Source organism: Crocodylus porosus, unplaced genomic scaffold (genome assembly GCF_001723895.1).
Source record: "Crocodylus porosus isolate Cpor-Errol unplaced genomic scaffold, CroPor_comp1, whole genome shotgun sequence".
Taxonomy (NCBI): domain Eukaryota; kingdom Metazoa; phylum Chordata; order Crocodylia; family Crocodylidae; genus Crocodylus; species Crocodylus porosus.
Window position 1 is genome coordinate 11,047,319 of NW_017728906.1, and position 23,931 is coordinate 11,071,249.

The 23,931-nt window shown below is 42.2% G+C and overlaps 1 protein-coding gene across 1 annotated transcript in view; it reads left to right on the forward strand.

Moving 5' to 3' along the window:
* The window catches only part of EPHA6 (EPH receptor A6), a 948,424-nt gene that overhangs the window by 822,880 nt on the left and 101,613 nt on the right, over positions 1 to 23,931 (forward strand). Inside the window, exon 15 of the mRNA XM_019528673.1 lies at positions 11,252 to 11,461. Coding sequence (XP_019384218.1) covers positions 11,252 to 11,461 — 210 coding nt within the window. The remainder of the gene's footprint in view (positions 1 to 11,251; positions 11,462 to 23,931) is intronic.

A 23,931-nucleotide genomic window follows, 5' to 3' on the forward strand; every position in this document is an offset into this window, starting at 1 on the left:
AGCAGGCAGCAGTTCAGCTCTGGCTTTAGCCTTGAGCTTGGGGCCAAAGCTGGAGCTGAGCTGCTGCCTGTCCCAGGACAGTACTCAAATATAAGATGAGACTTTTTTGCCCCCATGCTGATTTAGGGGATGGGGGGGAACCTCATCCTGAATTCAAGTGAGTATGGTATGTATTGTTTTGGTTTTACCTTCCATTTTAATAATGCTCCTGTATATTTTCCTCTGTCCTCAAATCTGTGTTCTGTTCACTACAATGGCAGACTCAGGAGTCCTCATTTCCTCACCCCCAGGTCCAAAGCTCCCATTCAAGGCCAAATAATAATATGAGCTTTTCTTAACTAAGCTACTCAGAAAAATTCTGACTGTGTACCTGTTCTCAGAATTTGCTCATTTATCACAATAAGCCATTTTTCACATGGTTTGATTTCACAGACATTCCTGTAGCAACCTGGAGAGGTAGGCTTCAAAACCTACCTGTTTCCTCCTGCTTTCCCCGATCAGCTTATAGGGAGCTCTTCCAGATTTCTTCAGAGTCAGGGATGAGAACTCCAAGGTAGCACACCAGGCATGCTGGCATTTTATGCAAAACAGATATGTTTTCTTCCATATATAGAGAGTTACTAGGCTTATCTTCCCTATTTAATTTCCATTAGATTTTTCTAATGTGCTGATCAATGATTAGTACAATGTGACAGAAAATGGGCACACTATAACATTAAACCAGACCAGAACTCTAGTTAAAATACATAGGTCCATAAATTGTTCTTTAAGAGGCCAGATTGTATTAAAATAATCCTTTCATATGTCATTGTGTTGGTTTCTTTCATCCCATTCTTAGAAGAATCTATATCCTTCTCTAGGGCTACAAATGGAAGGAGGGGACTTAGGGGTTAAACAACTCTAAAGTATGCCAGTGTGGCATTTTTTTTTGTAAAGAGGAAGTTCCATAGAAAGATGTGTACAGTTCTTTGGGGAGAAGAAAGGAGTTGTAGCCTTACAAGCTTGTGAACCCCAGAGATCTACAAGGGAGGGAATTCCCTATCCACAGATATGGTTAAACTCCTTTTTGTCTCACAAGTAGATGCTGTTTCAAGTAGTATTAACTTACCTATGGACTTCCACTGGGACATCTGAATCTCAGTGTATTACCAACAATTCAAAATGGGTATAAAACACTGTCATTCTGATGTGGTAGATATTTCACACTGTGTATGACTGCATAAAGTGAAATGAGAGTGGATAGTCAAGTTACTTCTGCCTGTGAAAGCAAAGAGATCAGATCCTACTGTTTTTCATTTGGCCCCTAGTTTACCTGTGTTCTTTCGAAATGAGGCCTGTAAAGCTTGGCCTCTGCTCCATTTGACTTCTGTTCTACAAATGTAACTTTCCCCTTCTTTATTAAGGTGTAGAATGTCATAGAAAAAGCTAGATTTAAATACAGATTTAAATAGAGAGAAGAATCACATACCAAATTCCCTAAAACAATTAAACTACCTTCTCCAAAAGAAAGTGTTTTCTAAAGACTGTATAAAAATAATTTGTTTAGATACCTTGGAGCATTAACAGCCCCAGAATACACTATAAACTAAAAGATGTGAGTTTATTACTAAACTTTAAATTCCCCAAAGAAAGTCTAGCAGAGGCTAAGAGAAGTGAAAGACATTTTTCTGGAGGGAGGAAATATCAGGGTATATTGCTCTTGGATGCAGCACCATTATTATGTAATTCCCAGAGCAGCTTTGCCATCAGCCTAACCCTTCCTGTCAGCTAGAGGTTAGTTGCTGCAGTAGACATCTACATTAAATAAGGTTGGGAAAAGGGGAGAAAAGAAAAAAATGAAGACTTGTAGAAAGTCCTATAAAATGGAGTTGTAAAGTACATGTTGTAAATCTATCTAACCTGGCCTCCCTAGTCAGAGATCCTGCTTTGGGGAAAAGGGGCCAGATGCCATTGCTAAGTTTAATGGTTCCCCTTTTTATTTATCTGCAGCAAGAGAGGAAACAACATTAAAGCTCATAACTAATAGTCTCCCTTTCTCCCTCACACACAGCAGGGACATGCACTTTTATTTATTGGAGGTGGATTCCTTTTGGAGAGCATTAAGGAAGCATTTTTCCTCAAGTGAAATCACACTGGGCATTTAAAAATTATCTTACTATACTTCTATTCATCATAAAACATTTAATTTGAAAGAAAAATGCATACAAAGTAAAATACAAAGTTAAAAACTGAGTTTGGAAATGAACACCGGACCCAACTGGCATAGTGATATGATACTCTGGTATCCAAGTAACTTAAAATTAAGCTGATGACAAGCTACCATAGTTGCAGTTACACAGAAAATATCTGCCTACCTATGTGGTCGTGTTCTGCAGCAAGAACAGGTGCAGACTAGCAGGGATGGTTCTAGGGGGGCAGGACACAGTGGTATGGTCACATGCCCCTTTAACAGTGTAGCTCACCAGACAGTGGCTGCATGTAGTGGCTTCACAGGGTGCTGGGCTTGCTGGCAGTAGCAGGTCCCTGCTGCCTGTTCCCTCCCATAGATTTCCTCCACTGGGCCAGGGGCTCTAGCTATGGGAAGTGGCTATGTGGTCTACCAGGCTGAGCGACATCAGTGGGCCCCTTTCACCTTCCAGGGCCTTCTCCTGTCCAGTTGAGGACACTTGGGAGAGCCAGGAAGGGAGCAGTTGCTAGAAGTGGGGATCTGCCCACCAACACTGCTGTCTCAAGCTGAGCCCAGCACCACATGCAGCCACTCTCTGTAGACCCCAGGTGGAGCAGTGCACAAGTAGCCTGGGGTTTCCTTCACCCTCAGCTGGGGACTCAACATCCTGCCTCCATAGCATGATCTGCTTGCTGGGGTGGGGGGAGGAGACAGAGCTAATTATATCCCTCACAACCCCCTTTTTGAAATCCTAGATACACCCATGGAGACTGGTATCTTTAATATCACTCCGAGGAAGTTGTTGCCAATTACTTTGGGAAATTTTTTAATCATTGTGAATATCTTGCCTGTCAAGTAATGGGGAACATATGACAAACAGTGGTCCTAGACAATAAAAAGATTTGCAAACTATGATAGAATTTTAAGGGGAAACCAGAGTTAAGTTTTCATATCAGAGGTAGTTGTGAAACAATTGTGTGTAAGAGTATGCCAGTCCATTCAAAAGTATCTACCCTTCTAGATTCAAGGGTTGTAAGTGGGTAGTGAATAATACGTTAATGCTATATTCTAATATATGCCTATTACTGCTACAGATGAAAAAAGGAAACATAGTTTAAAGCATTATAAAACAACAGCTTTTTCTCTGTTGCTTGTTTGAGAACAGCTAGAGAGAACTCAGTTCCTACAGCTTAAAGAATTGCAGTAACCTAGCCTTGAAAAGACAGGCAACCCCAAGCAAGGCCCTTATCCAGTTTGTTTGTTGTTGGGATTTTTTTAAATAATGAAAGGTATTCTAGCAAGAAGAGAAAGATACATCGTGTTCACGACACCTAGTCTGTTCTGATGACAACATAATATTCATGCATTTAATGCTTGAAGATGCACTTAGATCTGGTGTCCTATGGGATCATTCAGCTCCATTTAAAAGGAACTAACATAATTTCTATTTTATCTAGATTGTTATCCATTGTATTAAGTCCTGTTAACAGTTGATTAAAGACGAAATTGCCAGCTGATGTAATTCAATCGCAATAATGAAATCCAAATGCTATCCACATAATGATGAAAACATGAGTTATATGCTTCTGCACAATACTTTGTTGCAACCTGATTCTGGATGATTTACCTCTGCAAAGTAGTATTTGCATCACAGTGAATAGTAAAATACTAATAATAAATACACTAAAGCAAAAATAAGTTGATGCAGACAAATCATAAAATAAAATGATCCAAACCATCATCAAGCTAAGATGATACAGACTATGGCTGAGCATTCTCTGATAGCTCAGTTGTTGACTTCATAAATATAATCAATTAAAACTGAAATAAAATCTTAATTATTTGCAATCAGATATTGTTATGCGTATCTAAAATCTTATGTCCTTTCCAAAAAGTAGGTCACTAAGTGCTTAGAACAAATCTTGATTGGGAGAAACTTAGAGAGGACATTTTTGTTGATTGAAGTGATTCTCTTCACCAACCTGTAATGATTTAGGCAAAGCAAGCCTACTTCAAACCTACTGTAGCTGAACTGGAATATTTCATAAGAGCAAAATTTTGCTACACAGATCTATATTTGAATGTAAAACAACATTTTCCAATACACTGGATAGGAAGCAAAAATGTAGAGCCAATTGGGCATTAGATATATCCCCAGCTGATGAGGAAAATTTATTTGGCAAAACTATTAGATCCTATTTAAAATTTCATGGAGCAGTATAATAAATGTGATATGATCAGCATGATTTTATCTGAATTGTTGCCAGTATAAATACCTTCTACAGCCAGGTGGTATTAATATCAAAAGCCATCTCAAACTTAAGCCCTCAGAATCTGAACAAAGTCTTTCATCACAACCACCATATAATTCAGAAGAGTGCTTTTATGTCCCTATAGATCTAGGACAGGTAAATAAAAAAAGGATATGAAGAAAATTAGTCAGACTGCAATTGGAGTACTGTGTCCAGTTTTGGGCGCCATACTTCAAGAAGGAAGTTGATAGATTCGAGAAGGTCCAGAGGAGGACCACTCATATGGTTAGGGGATTACAAGACAAGCCCTATCTGGAGAGACTGAGGGACCTGGACCTCTTCAGCCTCCGCAAGAGAAAGCTAAGAGGTGATCTTGTGGCCACCTACAAATTCATTAGGGGCGCAGCAAGGGATCGGAGACACTCTGTTCACCAGGGCGCCTCTTGGGGTAACAAGGAACAATGGTCACAAACTGAGAGAGAGCAGATTTAGGCTAGATATCAGGAAAAACTTCAGGGTAAGAGTGGCCAAAATTTGGAATGGGCTTCTAAGGGAGGTGGTGCTCTCCCCTACCTTGGGGGTCTCTAAGAGAAGGCTGGATAGCATCTGGGGGATGCCTGGGCAGGGGGTTGGACTCGATGATCTGTTGAGGTCCCCTTCCAACCCAGCATCCATAAATCTATGAAAGTTTCCAGCAGATTGGGTTGAATCCCAGATGTATGTGGGGGTTTACAAATGCATGAGACTTAGTGCCAAATTCATACCTACTGTAACTGTTGTCCTGTGGGGCCAGGCCAACTCTCAGGATCTCAAAATCACACTGTTAAATGGGAGGGTGCGACACAATTGCACATATACACACACTAAAAACAAATAAGGCACATACACCCCCACGACCAACTCAGACGCACATACATCCTGAATTATCAGCCTAGACGCATGCACATCTATCACCAATTCAAGTGCACGTGCGCACATACACACACACACACACACACTATACACACTGAAAATTAGACAAAAATCAGTTGACAATACCCACACACTCAATACACATACACGGAACACTAATTTGTATATTACACACACAATGATAGATATATATTTGCCAGCTCACACACACACCACCCACCTACACATACACACAGGTAGTTCCTAACTTGGGTGGTATAGTGTGTGTGTGTGTGTGTGTGCTTGGGGTACCTATGTTTGGGATGCTTGGTAACTAAAGAGCAAGTGGCAGAGATCAGGAAAAAGGCAGTAGGAATGAGGCAATAGCAAAGAAATAGGGGTTTGCAGGCAGAGGGGAGCTCAGGATGGCTGGAGCCACAGGAGCATGGGACAGGTGTTGGAGGTGGTGGTGAGCCAGAAGCAGGAGAGGGAGAAATGAGACAGAAGTCAGAGGATTGAGGAGCAGAGATTGGAGCAGAGCCGGAATGGTAGTAAAGCAAAACCCAACTCAGGGAACCAAATAACAGTTTTATGAAATGAACACTGTACAGCTTGGTTCCCACACACGCTCACATAAGCACTCCCATACATACTCACACAATGGTAGCAGGAGAAGGATTGAAGTCCAGGTAGGGAAGAGAAACAGAGTCCAAGTCCTTGGTTGAAGAGAGAGTTGGGGGTGATTGCTACCTATCCAGGCTGGGAGAGGGGCCTCGATGGCCAGTCAGGATCTTTCTCCAGTAGGTGTTGTCCAGAGTGGGGGTCGCTGGCAGGGCCTCTGGGTAGATAGGTGGTGTGGCATGGTGCTGGTCCAGATGGAGATGGTGTCCCAAGGAGTCAGTCTTCATTACCCCTTTTTATGGGGAGACTACCTCTGATCTCCTATGGGGAGGGCCTGGCCAGGTAATGTCAGCCCTGTTCCAGAGGGCTCCAGGTGTTCTTACTGAGCATGTGCAGCCTTGACACAATGGTGGGTTACCTCATCTTTTGTTTCTTGAATGCTGAGGGTCGTTCCAAGGGCTGGGTCGTTGGTCCAGGTGTTGGTTTTGATGGTGGGGTTATTTAGTAGGGGGTCCTGCTATCATTGTGTTTCACTCATTCATTCACTCTTTTGTTTCAGGCATTCAAGGAAAACCAATTTACATAAGAGGGGTAGGTATAAGTCATAGTTGCAACATATTGTATAGGGCAGGGGACGCAAGGTGAAGGCTTGACATACAAAATGGAAACTTGACATGACTTTACAGACACAGGCCTAAACAATACAGTGTTAATATGAAACAATAAAAATTAATGCAAAAAATGATAGGAATACAATATAAAACAGTAATAATCAATACAAACATAATAGGACACTATTTACAATATTAAAAGGGGGCTTATTACAATAATAGCATACAAGAACTTAGCTTACCTAGTACTACTTGTAATCACTTACAAGGGATAGCGAGAAAGTCAGAAATAGGGGAAGGGGAGGGAATGTATTTCAAAATTTAAAAAAAGGAAAATCTGGGGGTTTTGCTACAACTTCATCGAGCCAACTGAATGTTATAGTGGTTAAATTTGGCCCCTGGTCTCTATCCTCATCAGATTAAATCAGAGAGACTAATGTGATACATGGAGGGACAGCAGTGCACAGAAAGCAAGGGAATAACACTGTCATGGGACTCAGTGTAAAAGAAATGATTAAGGAGAGACCTGGGAGTGGTAACATGGTTTAGCTGGCAGGAAGAGGGAAACTGTTCCAAATGTGTGGGGGTAGCATGAAATGAGATGCAAAGCCAAGCGTGGGAAGAGACAAAGGGAACAGTTAAGGGAGAGGGTTGAGGGGAACATATGGAGTGAGAAGAAGAATAGGATAAAATTAGAATTGAAATGTAGGTAGGTGTGAAATTGTGAGGAGCTTTAAAAGTTGGGATAAAATCTTGAACTTTATGCTGTAAAACAGGAAGCTAATAAAGGGATTCAAGGACAGGGAGGCAGTTGGAATGATAGATGCGGGCAACAATGTTTAGCATAGACATCTCACTAAACCTGGAGTAGGGAATGATGAGATTTGGAGAAAGCAGAGGAGGAGAAAATGAGAAAGGACAAAGTAGATGTAGGTGATAAGTCAGGTGAGCTAAACCTGGATGACCAGTGGTATGGTAGAAGTGTTAGTGATGCTAAAGGCGGTAATAATTTTTTTTAAAACGGGGGGAGGGGAGTTCCAGTCTAGGCACTTTGTATGAACACCTGAGTCAGTTTTTTCTAGTTACTCGCAGGTGGCCATATTGACTGTCTGCACTTGAGCAGTCAATCCAGGGGATAGTTGCACATGTTGGAGCTTGCAGCTTATTTAAAAACAAACTGAGCTTGCACCTGTTCCATGAGGGGAGAAATAATATACCCAAGTGCCTGACACTGATCCCTGAACAGTCCTATGTTAATCCAGCTCTAGAGAGAAAGAAATTATATAAAACTCCTAAATCTATAAAAATTGCTCTATAGCTGTGCCGTTTGGAAGAGCAGAGGACAAGTAGATTGCATAGCACCAAAACAGCCATACCTGCAGGACAGCCAGGAGGGAAAGTAATTATGAAACTTATTGATTCCCTCATTTAAAGTCCATCACAAGCTAGTCATTATGTTTCCAAGAAACATTATATAGTTGCAATCCTGCTACAGGCAATTTGTTTAAATGTAGGGTCATCAAACTTCCGTTTTGTTTGGAGAGGTTTGTCAGTTTGCATCTTTGGATTGACTGCTGAGGGAAGATTTGCTGTTTCGATACCACAACGGCAGTGGATAAGCACCAAGTTTAAAGACACTTTCCTGTCCCTGTCCATAATGTTATAGTCAGAATCATTTTATAAAGACATACAGTCTGATTTGAAGATTCATTACTGAAAGCTTATAAATCTGATCATTAACTCCCCCTTTGGCATGCTGCTTTTATTTTGGTTGGTTAGTCTGTGCGTGGGGGTTATGGGGGGGGTTGTGACCTTGGGTTTTGGTGCAGTGAGTCAACCAATATCCTGTAGCATATATTGAACAATACTTAGAGCCAGTAGCAGTAGTTTGGTGACTTGTCTCCAGCAAAAGAAAACTGAAAGCACACGCTGTGCTGAAGTTATTGGTAAAATACTGTCTATGCAACAAGCTGTCCCGTTGTGCTGCATTTACCTCCCTTTGCCAATTGATTTTTAGAAGAGACGTATTCCCAGCTGGGGTGTTTATTACAAAAGGCATGGAGATTACATCATTTTACTCTTTTTTGTTTGTTACATTTTTCCTTCTTTTTGTTTGTATATCCAACCAAGTTTAATAAAATTACGTTGTTAAAAAGCAGGACCACAATTCTAGTTCTTTGTAGGCAAAAACATCCTTTAACTTTAATAGCATATTATCTGTACCAAAGATTTTACCCTGTTGCTATCTATTTAAGTACATCTAAATTCATTATTCAAGTGCAGGTACAGCATATACTAGAGGCAGGTCTTGATCTGGTACTGCGCTGTCTCAGAAGATGGATTAGTAACATAAAAAGCTAATAACACTAAAGTTTTCCCTGTCTGGGTTATCTTTTTTTACATTAATTATACAGTGGAGACCTCTTAAATGAGTAACCTTGGTGAAGAACATATATCTCTTCCATAGGCAGGATTAGGAGGGTGTGAAGAGGGTTCATTTCCTAGGTATTCATTTAGAGTTAAGAGATTTCATCACAGATTCAGAAGAAAGATAAATTAGTACACCAAGAGAAGCAATTTCACTCAATTACTTTAACATAATTTTTTGTTTAGCAAACCCATACAAGGATTATTGGCAGCATTTATTCATGTGACCAGTTGTATTCCTTTGCCAAATGATGACTGGAAAAAGTTTCACAGGTGGGCAGAAATGCCACCACCCCTTCTGTAGCAAGGAAGTAGCATCCTTCATCACTCTTTAACTTCCAACTCCGAGGAAAATGCACTATTCTTAGAAATATTGTGAGTGATCCTAGGAGCCTAATCATAGATAAGGGCCAACCTGTGCTAGGTGCTGAACAAACACATAACAGAAAGACAGTCTTTGCCCCAAAGAGCTATCTTTCTAAGTGGATGAGATGTATCCAGTGCTGCATTACTCTGACTGATGTAGTAACATGCTGAGGGAAGGGGAAAAATGAAACCAATTCATAGAGGACTTCCTAAAAGATTTAATCCATTGTTCATCCTTAATGTAACTTCTTTCTATGATGATTGGATGTGTTTGATACCACTACAACTATGGGCAATACTGACTAAATTATTGGAAACTAATTATTAATCCTTCATAATGATTATGAAATGAACTGGTGTGATCTATTCTTGGTCCCCTTTCAGTGAAGCATGCCAGGTATGTTTAAATGCTTTGTTACACAGAGGTTCAGTTTAGTTCAGCATGAGCTTTAGTGTTTTGTGGAATTTGGCCTTACTTTCACGGTGGGTTTTACTGTTAAGCTATTCTGCCAAAATCTTATTTTTAAAGGGCAGCTTTTGAAGTGTGAAGTAACAGAAATATCCTGCTAGCTAATGTTAATATCCAGCCTAAGGCACTTGGCAGATGTTAAACTTAAGATGGAATTATTCTGTTAATCACATCTTAAATAGTAACCCAGCCACACATTCAGAGAATTGACTGCCAAAAAAAATTACACAAAACATGGAATATTTTTGTGGCTGGTTTCCATTATGATGATGTGGCAAGGTTAGGACTGCACTGAGGTTTCAACCAAGCCTTGGTGCAGTCTCTACTAGCCAACAATCAGCTGATTATCAACCAGTTCCAAGGACCACACCAGGATCAGCTAGAGCCCCAATACTGTCCTGAAGCCAGATAATAATCAGCTGATTGTTGCCACCAGGCTTTCAACTTGCCTGTGCAGGGGGAGCCCAGGATCATGGCCATGATCCCAGGTTCCCCCTGCACTAACAAATAGGGCTCAATTGGGATCTGATCACTGACTCCAAAAAAATAAATAAATCACACCTGCTCCCATGCATGTGTAGTATGGCAAGAGGCATGATTATTGGGATCAGGGACCAAATCTCCCTTTATTTGAACATCTCTCAGTGGCCTAATACCTACAGAAATTGAAAGAAGGACTAAAAGGTTAATTCTGCAGGAAAATGTAGCTTAGGGGTTTTTTTGGCTGTTCCTACTAACTTAAAAGCTAGCTGACTGAATAATCCATGAGAAACTAAATATCTATGAGCAGAGGTCACAAAATTGCTATTGTAAGCAGTTTATTACAATAGTCTGACAGAGTAGGCATAAGTCAGACAAAAGGCCCATTGCTATTTTTCTAGGAACCATCTAGGAACTTATATGGCCCCATCAATGTAGTAGCTAAGTACTTTCCTTTTTTTATTAATGCTCCTTTCAGGTAGCGAAGTATTCTCTTCATTTTACAGAGGAAGAATTAAAGCACAGGGAAGCTAGGTGACTTATTGAAGGCCAAACAAGAAATCTCTGATAAAAAGCCAGATACTCTGCCCCAGCTCTCAGGTTGGTTGTTTAAGCATAAGATCATATTCCTTCTTAGAGTCGAAAGGACATGTGGTAGGTACTGTTCAGACATAAAACAACATGGCTCCCGCCCCAAACTACTCCTTCCTGGCTAAGGCAGAAATAAAAAAAGAGTAGGGAGAAAAGGTGCAGAGTATTGTGCTCAGGGTGCTGGGCATGAAAGCTGGGAAGAGGAACTGGCTGCCAGTGACATTATAAGAAAATGAGAAAATATGATTTCTCTGGGGGTTTTGCCTGAATTAAGGGTGTAAGATTGGACCATAAAGTAATGACCATGTTTAAATGTAACCTGTGGTCCATCAAAACAACACATGTACTTTGAACTTACAGTTTAACTTACTTGCAGAAACACGATGGGCACTTCACAGTCATCCAGCTGGTTGGCATGCTGCGTGGAATTGCATCTGGCATGAAGTATCTTTCTGATATGGGCTATGTACATCGAGATCTGGCAGCTCGTAACATTTTGGTCAACAGTAACCTCATGTGTAAAGTCTCCGATTTTGGCCTGTCACGAGTGTTGGAGGATGACCCTGAAGCTGCTTATACAACAAGTGTAAGTTTCTCTTATCTGAACAGTTTACTCAATTGCACCAGCTATAGTTCTGTTCTTCCTGTTTTGATCACATTTGTGCCCCGAGCACCATATAGTTTGAAGTGACTGATTTTTCTTTCATTATCTCTGTGTGTGATTTGGTTATCGGTGTCATTTACTCAATGTAATCATTGTGGGAAGTTTTTAAGTGATATTCAGTCCCAACTTCAAGATTTCTTTCATTCTCTTGCTCCCAACCTCCTTTTCCTCACCCACATCCCAGTACTTATTTGCAAAAAGTTTCTTTAAAAAAGATCTTACGGACTCCTATGAAATGTATTTAATATTTGGTCATTGCTCTCTATGAAAAATCCATTTGAAGATAATTGGATCATAAACTACTAAAGGTCTGAGTGCTCTATAAAAGCTGACTAGTATGTGTGGAGAAGTGAGAGAGGGTCCGAAGGTGGGTAACAAAGATGATCAGTGCAGGTCAAGGCTTGGAAGGCAGGTTATGCGAAGAGAGGCTGAAGGATCTAGGCACGTTCAGCTTATGGAAAAGATGCTTAAGAGGGGACATGATAGTAGTCTTCAAATACTAGAAGGGCTGTCATGGAGAAGAGGGAAAGCACCTTTTCTCTCTTGGTACAGAGAGGATGATGCAGACTAATGGCTTGAAGTTGCAGCAGAGGAAATTTAGATTAGATATTTGGGAAAAAAACTTCTTCACTGTGAGAATACTGAGGCAGTGGAACAGACTACCTAAGGAAGTTTGTAGGCTCTCCATCACTGGAGTTGTTCAAGAAGAGGTTAGACAGCCACAGGTTGAGGATGATCTGCCTATTTTTTAGCATGGGTATTTCTCATGCTTCTGGGCTTCGCTGGTGGCTCCCTCCTCTGTCCCCTGCCTTTTTTCTGCTATATATGTAAGGAGGTAAATTTGTAAACCTCCCCAGAGACATTGGGTATTGGCTATAGCCAAGGCTGGGGACTCCAATTGGAGTGTGCCAATTCTCGTGCTAGGAGCAAAGCCAGAGATTCTCAGCTAGAGGAGCTTAATCTCCACTCAGGGTCAGACTGTTTGCCACATTTGGGATCAGGAAGGAATTTTATCTCATGGTCAGATTGGTATGGACTATGGGAGTTTTGCCTTCCTTTGTGGCAGAGGGCATGGCCCTCTACCTGGGACCACTTGAGCTTATATTGACAACATGTATAGAAGCAGGACATAGGCTGCCATGGTTCCCCTGCTTTATCCATGGCAGGTTAGGGTGTTACAGCTAAGCTGTGTTAGGGTTAAGGGTATTTTTATGTAGAGTTTAGATTATGGGCTGGCTTGGATAGGGATGATCCTGCCTCAAGCAGGGGGTTGGACTAGATGACCTGTGGAGGTCCCTTCCAGCTCTACTTCTCTGTGACTATGTTTTTAAATGAACATTGAGTCTGTCAGTATGTTGATTTATTCCATCTTCTTCTGAAAAGCACTTAATAAACTGTTAGGTAAGTAAGAAGGTAGTTATTACTTTTATTCTCAAGTTAGTCCTATATTACCATATTAATAAAAGTGCTTCATTTTTAACATGAGAAGCTTAGTTCCTTTTGGTCTTTCTAAGTTTAGCTTTGTGGGGTAACCTGAAGTTTGCTGTTAACATCTGGATCCATCAACTCAAATTTACATCACCATACAAGCTTATTAACAGATTTTTCTGTGCTCTTAGTTTGTTTGGTTTGTTTGGAAGTTCTCCACTATTTTCATTGGTGGAATTTTTCATGCATTTCTGTAAAGGGAGACTACATTATTGAAGAAAAAATAAGCATCTATATTTGTACCACAAATAATGGTACACAGTGCTCTGGAAAAATTATCTAAAATCTTCAGACAAGTATAATGCCAGATGTCTGAGCTTGTAGATACTGAGTCCGGAACTCTCATTTAAATTCCATGGCAATTCTGTACCTAGAAGGGCAGGATAAAGCCCCATATTTTATATTAGATATTAAATTATCTTGCTAAAGTTTGCCATCTAGCAGCGTTACCAGATTTGGCAATCATTTTGGGGCGTGCTCATTTATTAGGGATACATTTCTAGGGTCTTTGTAATTCTATCAATGTGCTGCTTGTGTTATTTGTGTTTCTATATGAAGCTGTATCTCTCCCTTCTGCAAGTCCTCACCCCCTATGGAGCTATCTTGCAGGACTCAGTTTTAATGGGGCTGGGTTCCTCCAGTCATCAAATCAGTCATACACACACAAACACACACAAATTAACGTGACATGTCTGACCCAGCTGGGTTGACCAGCATAGACAGGCTGACACCCTTATATGCCAAGAATCAGTTCATCAGAGCAACAATAAACTGCAGTCAGACACAAGCACACAGGTAAACAGAATACCTCTGAATCCAGCTGGGTGTCCAGTTGACACCCTCATGGGCCAGCATTCAATTCATTAGGGCATGTCTGAGCCAAACTGGGTCAATCAGCCTGTACAAGCTGATCCCCTTATGTGTTTCAAACTCAGCACGTCCCAATCTTCTTGTCCTAACTGTCCTAGCAGGGGTAGCCTCTTGATGAGCAGACCCCACAGTATTTCTGGGCTTCACAGGGATCTTTAGCTTAGGTAAGAGGGGCGTTGCTACAGAGCAAGTGGGGAAAGAGAAGTAAAGAAGGCAAAATATACCCAGTTACCACCAGTTTGACTATAAAAGTTATATACTGCTAAGTATATGAAATATATAATAGTACTGGTAGTAATAGACATGCAAAGGAAAACAAATACAAACAATTACAATACTACCCTGGTTTCACTAAGTATTTGGTGAAACTTAGCTCAAGCTTAACTAATACAGTTCAGATTCAGAAATCTATGCGTAGAGAGAAAAGAGAAGAGAGAGAGGGCAAGAGCTGGGATCTCACCAGTCCAAGGCACTCGGGTTCCAATGCTGACACTGACAGGTAAAGTTCTTAGCACAATCCTTGAAGGGAGACAATCTGTTTCTTCCAGCTTCTCGAGAACAACAGTGGATGGTGTCAGAGAGATTTCTCCTCTTGAAGCACACCTCGCTGCTTTTTTACAGATTTTTATACCCTCAGTTCAGCTTCTTCAAAGCACTCATTTAATAGTGTAAATAATTGTCTTTTCTATTGACAAGGGGTTATCTGGTTTGGAACATCTCAAGAAACTGATTAACAACCAGGAAAACATAAGTTTTTAAGGAGTAGCCAGACACTTAGGAGCCAGCTTGAAATTCTTATGGATAGCAGATATAGTGGATGGGATACCTCATTGTGTTTTCAGAAACAATAGATAGCTTGCAGCGTCAGGGTTTTGGATTTTTATCTGTTGTGGATAAGCCTCAGCTTAGCATGACTTGTCCAGATCTTACTGGATGGGATTGATTACTTGAAGTGTTCATAAACTTTGTGGGGAGGACTTCCACCAGTCATCCCGGGAAAAGTGTGACAACACTTGTGGTCAGAGCTCCAATGGGCTGGATGCCATGATGAACCCTTAACCATTGTTCAAATGTTGCCCATACCCCCTCTGACTCAGTCTTTTGCCTCAGCATTCCCTAACCTGGCAACTGAGTTTTAGTCAATCAAGTTTAAATAGGCTTCCCATAATGGGACCAGGGAATGTATGGCCCGGGATGCCTATTAAACTTTACTGGTGATTAGTTCTGGTTAGATGAGGTGTGTGTGTGTGGGGGGAGTCCTTTGTAAATCCAGATTAGAATTGGTCTGATAAATGCTGAGCTGGGTGTGTGTAAATGTGGGTTGATTAGCATTTGGAGCACAGATTCCCCATCATGCAGTGCTCCCTTGCTTCTCTGATCCCAGAATTCACTGCAGTCTTTGCTTTGGGCTTTCTGTTCTCCATCTCCCAGGTAAATGAATGGTCATCTGGTTCCATCCCAGATGCAAATGAGACTTAGGCAGTTGCTCCCTTATCTGGAGGGCTTTAGGTGCGTCTCCCACTGTATCTTCATAGTCTTTCATAATCAGTTTTTGTTTAGGTAGGGGAGGGGAAGGGAGGGAAGTGGGGGGAATTCTTTGTGAATCAGACAGGCTGCGTCCTGTGCCAGGGTTCCCCAAGAACATGGAGCTGAGAGGTAACAGCAGTCCTGTAGCAAGTGTGGGGCTTGCAGAGCGACCACCTTGGGCACCAAAGCAAAGGAGCACCCACAGGCACTGCCCAGCCAGGGTGGGACACAGGATGGAGTCATGAGTGGCTTGTTTGGGGAGGCACAGAGATGGAGGAAGGGTGACTCCCGCCGCTGTGTGCACTCCCGAGCAAGCATGGGGTATGTGTGCCCCCCGGATCTGTGCACAGGGCAGGGGTGGGGTGCTTACATGGCCTTTGCCCTGGGCACCAAACTTAGTTGCTACAGCACTGCCATCCAGTAAGAAAAAAAGTTATGACTATGTTCAAGGTTTAAGTCCAGTTATATTAATAGTCAAGTTCATTACATTATCAAAGTGAATTTTGGTTGGCTATGAGGAAGAATAGTTTTCTCTCATAAATCAGCAATTCTTGAACATTGAGAAGACTGTTCAAACCTGACCTATGAATGGGTAAATAAACTGAATCTGCAGTTTAGCTAAATAGTATTCTCAATACAATAAAATTTTCATCTGATTATTAATATAGCATTAATAATCTTAACCAGATACATGAAAGTTTCAAGTAAATGTTAATCTGCACCATAGAAACTAAATTGATTACAGACACCAGGCATAATAAAGCATTCTGCCAGAATACATGGAATTATGAGCTCCCCTCGAAAGGAACAGAGACAGAATGCCAGAAGATTAGCATGAAATAATTTATTTTAACCTATTTTTCTAAAGTACTTTCAATTTAAGAAGTGGTTTGTAACCACAATGTGGAACTCATCTAATGTAACTGTATTGTAATAAGTATTCTATTTGTTCTGGCAAATTCATCATAGGTCCTATAATAGGACCAGGGTTTTTGCAAAACAATAGCTTTTTAAATTTAAACCAAAGAACAGTTATCTGAAAAAAAGGTTTCAGTAATGTCAGCAACATTTTAAAAGACCATCACTATGTAGAACTGCAAGCTAGGAAAAAAAAGAAAAAATAAACAAGGTCAGATATATTAGTCTCAGCATTGGGGTTTGTTTTTTTTATTTATTCATTATTTTTATTTTTAAATAATACCACTTCCAGCATTAGGGGTCTGTACAAAAACAAAACAGTGCAAAACTTTATCCCTTTTTCCCATTATAGATGTTTCATTTGTTTAGTTCTCAAACCTCAATTATGTCACATTGAACGTAGAGATGAATGGAGGAATAAATATAGGATGTCTTACTGATTTTACTCTTAAGGACAAGTTAAAATTGGCAAAATAAATAAATTGATCAATTTTTTAACTCTTCAATAACTACCTATTCTGTAAGTGTATAATGAATAGCATCATAGAGTAATTGCTCAGTAGGGGTGTGCAAAGCGGGCTATATTTGATTCAGATTCGGCCCAATTCAGAAGACAGTGATTCGATTCGTTGATTCAGATCACTGTCCCGATTCAATTTGTCCAAATCCAGATCTGAAGATTCGATGCCAATTCAGAGAATCAGCGATTTAGCTATAGACAACAGCTTTAAATGTTTTTTCTACATACCTCAAGGTACCAGGCATGGCACATAAATACTGAGATGGTGGGGCAGATAGAGCATCCCACAGGAGGGTTCCGATTCAATTTGGAGAGATTAAAGGGTCTCCTGATTCAATCTGGATTTGGAGATTAGGCTGCCAAATCAGGTCAAATCTCTGCTGAATCGAGTCAGTGACTGAAGTTTCACACAGCCCTATTGCTCTTGTTTTTAAGGGTTTTTTTTCTATGTGCCCATCTCTTTGGTTATAGCTTGAGCAAGACTTCTTCAGAAGAAAACAAAGATACATTATAGAATCATAGAGGAAAAAATAGGGCTGGAAGAAATCTCAGGGGATCATCTAGTCCAACCTCTTGCTCAAGGCACCTACCTAAATCACCCCTACCTAAATTATTGCAGCCAAGCATTTGTCTTACTCAGCATTGTTCACCTTTCCAGCCCCACAGGCTGAACGAGTGGCACAGAGCCAGTCTGCAGGCCAGATCTGGCACACAGGGTCAGCACATGACTGCAACCCCTGCACAGGGCTGACCACGCACTGGCCCTACCCCCATGCATCAAATCCAGCTGCATAGTGACCCTGCATGTTGGCCCCACTGCAGACAAGCAATTTAGCTTGCAGGGCCACATCATCCAGCCTATAGGGTTCCCCAGGGGTATGAATATTTGTCAGCAGCAGGGGAACAGCAATTAATGCTGCCACTGCTTCTCCACTACTAGATTTCCAGAACCTCATGGCCTGGAGATTGAGCACCACTGGTCTAACTTGTTCTTAAAAACCCAGTGTTGGAAATTCCACAGTACTCTAGGTAATTTGTTCCAGAGCTTAATCACCAAAAAGTTTTTCCTAATATCCAACTTAAACTTCCATTACTGCAGTTTGAGAGCGCTGTTTCTTGTCCTGTCCCCTCTGAACAAAGGGAATAATCTCTTACCATTATCTTTTTTATAGCCCTTAATGTATTAGAAAACTTATAAAATCCCTCCTCGGTCTTCTCTTCTCTAGGCTAAATAATCACAGAGCTTCCAAACCTTCTTTGTAAATCATGGTTCTGAGATGTTTAATTCCAATTTGTCCACCTCTTTCTTGAAAAGAAGTGCTCAAATATGGATACAACTCCATGTGGGGTATCACCTCACTGAATAGAGCAGAAAAATCACTGCCCATGACTTGTATGCTCCAATCCCATTAGGCTAAGCTGGTATCAGGGTGCCCTATCTCTACTGTAAACACTGAGCTAACTTCAGTCAGCATACAGGAGGACAAGCATCATTGGAATATGTGTACCTGTGACAGGTTGCTGTCTCGGGACCTCTCAGCCAGGCTTTGTCTTTCCCCTGAGCATCTCTCAGCAGCCTAGGCACTTAGGCAGTCTCTCATCCTGCTGCCTTCTTCTGCCTAGAAAGCCTCTCAGCCTGCCCCAGTTATGTACAATTCTTCACAAGCCAAAGTAAACAGGAACGTTATCATCTGGGTCCTTGAGATGGGTCCACTTTGGCTTGTCTTCCTCCCCAAGTGGGCTTCCTTCTAGCATAGGGGTTTCCTGCCTCCCCTGCTTCTCCCTCACTCTGCCCCTGGTTCTGCCTGCTGTGATTTTTAATTCCCAGTAAGCCATGCCCTCATTAGCCTTCCCCCAGCTGCAGCCCTTCAGTCTAACTAGCTGCCTTCTCTTAAGAAGACAGGCCACCCTGTTAACGTATCCAGTTGCAGCAAGGTATTATATGTATTTCTTTATTACTTTTCTCAGGCCAAGGATGCATTAGTTCAGGGTAGTGCATCAAATCAATCCCTGGAAAATTCAAAATGGTAAAGGAAGCCAGAATGCTCTGTGATTTTTCCCCTCCCTATTTTTGTGGAGGGGGAAAGTGTTTTTCCCCTTGTCTTTTCTTAAGATGTTTGAACCATGCCTTTATCCTAAAAGGGGTAATGTACCTAATAGCTCAATTTAGGGCATAAGATCAAGATGCATAATGGAAGGACAGGTGTATATTATCTCTGTTGTTGTCTATCACAAAGACTGCAAGATAGAGCCTATAATCATTACAGAGAATGATCTAGACTAAAACCAATGTCACAATGGAGCCAGAGTCTGTGACTATATCCCACAATGCCCTGAGCACCCCTCAACAGAAAATTAACAAAATTATATTAGGGCATTTTTGTGACAGTTTTAGCAGGAATTGCTCTTCTAGCACATGCTTTTGACTAGTTCAGGTGGCATCAAACTGAGCAATTTGAACAGCATACTTAGTCCAGAGAACACTTCATGATTTATCTGGAGCCAATATATTTTTGCTTAATCAGATAACTTTGGTGCCATCTGTAAATCAGAAAGTGAATTGTTATCACATCACTTGGACTAGCTTTTATAACCCTTATGTCCCTCGATGAATTAACTGCCTTGTATATCCTTATTGACCTATTCAGCCCGCCTTCGTCTCTCTCAGTAGTGCCTTCCTCCCTAGACTTTGTATTTCATTTCCCTTCTATTTGTATTTCATTTTCCCTTCTATTTAGAATGCCTTCTTTCTGCATAGCATCTGACAGTCAGCCATCACCTATGAAAGCTTATACCTCTCTGAACTAGTTAGGGTATATGCAAACATGTACCCAGTCTGCACCCAGTCTACAATCACATGGCTTGCTTTAAGCTGCTTGATCGTAGATCAGGAGCAGTGTGTGCAGACATTCATTGGTGCCAGAAGCCACATGGGGAAGCTGGTGTAAATAACTCAGGGTTAGAGGGCGGGAGGGGATCAGGTAGGGCTAGCAGGTCCATGGCGGGATTTGGCAGATCGGGTTAAGCTGGTCAGTCGGTGGGAAGGGTTGTTGGGGAGCTAAAAATACCTCAGTTGGGGGGCCAGGTTGGAAGAGTGCAGCCCTGGGGCTCAGGCAAGCGGCTGGGCTTTTCCAGCCCCAGGCTTCACTCCAAACATGTTCAGGTATTCACTAGATTGGGCTAACCTGTTCCTGGTCTAAGTTCGTTCACCTCCTCAGGTGAACTAATTTAGATCAAGCCTGCCATTGTTTGCCCAGTTTAACCTTCCCAAATGTCTGCACAGATCAGCATTTAGATCAACTTAACCCTAGTTAGGTTGATCTAAATGTACCATCTGCACGCACTTTCAGTCTCTAAGATGTCACCCTGGCCGGTCTTTTATGTATACCAGCAAGATACATGAAGCAATATTTTATATTAGGGTTATACAGCTTATTCCACTGGATAGTGATTCATATCAGATTAGTCAGGGCCATGTATAAAGACCAGCAGGTATAAGAGAACTCTCTTGAAGTTTTCTGTCCCCTAAGCAAGTGTTCATGTTAATTCAAGGGAAGATGATCCCCAAATGGAAGGTCTACATTCCCTCTCAAAGCTGTGCCTGAACATCTCACCACATGTATTTCTTCTGATCCTCCTTTGATTGCCTATGAGAATGCAAAAGATAGAAATAGATCATTAAATCATTTTACAGCACCTAACTAGACAAGTAAGAAGTGATTTCCTGACCTTATTCAACTTCAGGAGGAAACCAATTTCTGCCAAATGTATGAGTTCACCAATTCGGATTGCAAAACTTTAACATAGCAGTATGGTTCTTGAAAAAAAAAATATGAGCCCATTATTTTATATACCACAAGTCATAAACATGTTCCTGTGAGCCAAGAAAATATCCACTAATAGAATCTACTGGCACCTTGGGGGAACTTTTTTGCATGAATTTCACAGAAAACAAATAGACCAAAATTTCTTCCAGTTGCATAAAGTAGGGCGCTTCTTTCAGGCTGTTTTATTCATAGCCTCAAGGTCAAAACAATCTGAGCATATCTGTCAGCTCCCAGCAGTATTCTGGGAGTACTTGTGGACATCCACTGTACTCCAGTCCACATGTTACTAGATCTGTTAAAGCAGCATATAATCTATTGAATTCCACATAAGATTTTTTCCCACTTAAAGGTTAAACATAGTGCTTTAGGTGATTTTACAAAGACTTTCTGCTCCTAGAATTCATGTTACTTTATTTCCCTTCTACAGAGGTTACCTTTCTAACAGCCAGGTACCCACAGGGTATGCGGTACTCCATATAAGAATCTAGCTGTGTACTCCACAGTGATATTGTTCTGTGAATCTTTCCTTTATTGGTGACCAAGTACAATATGCCTTTCCAATATTTCTAGGAAATACTGCCTCCTCCTTTCTGGCTTAATCCCTGTGCTAAAAAGAAACGAGTGTCACAAAAAGATTACTGTTTACACAGCAATCTTTTTTAGGTAGCTAAAAAGACCCAAGCCAATCATAAGCCATAAAGTCCTTTTTTCTGCAGTACAGAAGACAGTGGTGACGTAAACTACTTAAAGGTATGTAAATATCTTGTTTTTGATCAGACAAATCAAAGATTAGAGAGTTCTCATATACTACATCAAAAACAAGCTGCATCAGCCAAAGAAACATGCAAAGCAAAACAAATCCATTTATCATAAGCATCCCCATTTTTCCTCCAGGTATCATCTAATCCACAATAGATACAGTCTTATGCTAGAGGGTGTTGAAGTCCACAACAGAGTCTTGGTTTGCTTTCCTAATATCATCCAATGTATGTTTCCCTTTCCACTCAGTAGTCTAGCTTTTTTGGATTCTCACTGTAGTCGCATCCTTCTGATGTGGCTTAACAGACAACTCTTTACAGGGGAAACTAATTATTTTGGTTTAGCAGTATATTTAATTTTCCCAAAATGCATGTCTGCCATTCCATATTACCCACATCTAACTCTGCATAATGTAACTTTAAAAAAGGAGTTCTTCTATCAGGCTTGTCTAACATACAGCCTGTGGGCCACCATGCGGCCCACCAAGGCATTTTCTATGGCTTGCAGTGCTGTAATGGAAAACACTGTTTACTCTCATTCCCACATCTTGTCCCTCCTCCAACCCCTCAGCAGATTCCTAATGGTTGCTGAAGGGCTGGGGAAGGGACAAGGTTCCCACATGCATCATGTCAGCTTGACATTGCTGACACGTGGGAAGAGGAGCGTAGACCCAGCCCACCTCCTCCCATCCCCAGCACTATGTGGGGAAGCCACCGCTTCCTGGCCCAAGTGACTCGCTGCTCCCCACCCGCAGGTGAGAGGCAGCCCGGCTTGGCAGCCCGGCCCTGGGTCACTGGCGGAGGCAGAGCGGCATGGGCAGGTGCCTCCTCCCGCCAGGCTGTTGGTATTGGCCGCACCGCGCGGGGCGACTCCAGGCTCAGGTAGAGCCTGCACTCGCTGCACCCCGAGGTGCAGCCCAGCCCTGGCCCCAGCCCCAGCCCTGGCCCCGGCTCCAGCTCCAGCTCCCTCCAGCCTGGCATGGAATGGCAATGCGGACCCACAGAGGCGGCACAGCAGCCGGGCTCACCCTCATTGTCTGTCTCTGCCGCCTCCTGCCTGGCCAGGGTATCTCAGGTAGGGCCAGACCAAAAACACCCGCAGCCTTGACTTGTAAAATGTTGACGTGCCAGTGGCAGACAGTGGGGAAGCCATGAGGGGCTCTGTCCTTGAGGCAGCACAGCCCTGGCCCTTCCCCTGAAGTCTGCCCCGAGGCACACGTGCCAAGAAAAATGCCTTTGTGTGCTATGCTCTGGCACCCATGGAAGGGGTTGCCTACCTCTGAACCTCTGGATTTGGTCCCAGAAGGAGCATTGGCACACCCCAGTCAAAGTTCCTACCCTCGGCTGTAGCCAACACCCAGTACCTCTTAGGAAGACTTAAAAACAGCCTGGCACATATAGCAGAAAGTGGAAGGGTGGTGGTGGGGGCAACCAGCAAGGCCCAGAAGCATGAGAAGTACCCATAGTAGAACATAGGCATAGCTATGCCTAGATCAGGAGTAGGCAAAATATGGCCCACGAGCTGTATCCAGCCCACCAATTGATCCTATCTGGCTCACCACCAGGAGCCTGAGGAGCAAGGGTAGTGCCCTGTGTTGCTCCACTCTGCCTCAAATAATTGCCCACCCCAGTCTAGATCAGTGGTTCTCACACTTTCTTGTACCAGGACCCATTTGTAAACATAGATGGTCAATCCCGACCCAGTGTCCCTCACTGCTCCTACCTCCAGACCCCAGTGCCCCAGTGTGTAGGGCATGGAGGGGCCCCAAGTAGCCCCTTGCAGGCTGGAACTCTGCCAGCCCACAAGAGAAAAGCCACAGTTATATGTTTTTCTCCTTTAAAGGAGAACCCATTTTTCAAGTTTGCTCGTGACCCTTTCATATATTCTTGAGACCTACTTTTGGGTCGCGACCCATGTTTTGAGAAACGCTGGCCTAGATCATGCCCAACCAGTGCTGTCCAACATGTTTTTGAATACCTCCAATGATGGAGAGTCCACAACTTCCCTAGGCAGTCTGTTCCACTCCCTCGCTGTTCTAACCTCTGTGTACAGAGGGCTGGTACTGGAAATACAACGAGGTTTTCAGGCTCTGTTCTGTGCCTTGTCAGTTAACACATGGACAAAAGGAAAAGGGGAAGAGGTTTTCTCTTTAATTTCTACCTCCTCCCATTGGCAAGAAGCTGTTGGAAATTTCTTCCCAAGGTCTTGTTGGACTGGTGGCAGGATGCCTGCTGCCTTATGGAGTACAGGTGAGGTACTCCCATGGAACAAGTAGGCGCCCAGTCCCTTTCCAAATCTGGCATTGGCAGTTTGTCTGAAGTTACGTGGTGAGTCTGTGGTAGAGCTGGAAATGTAGTTCAGCTTGCCTGACTCCCAGTCTTGGTGCTGAATCCATAGGCCACAGTTGCAGCAAGAGTAATGATTTCTGATTCCTTTCTGATTGCTAAACTAACTTGCCACTCCCTGCTTTCCTGGGTGTGTTT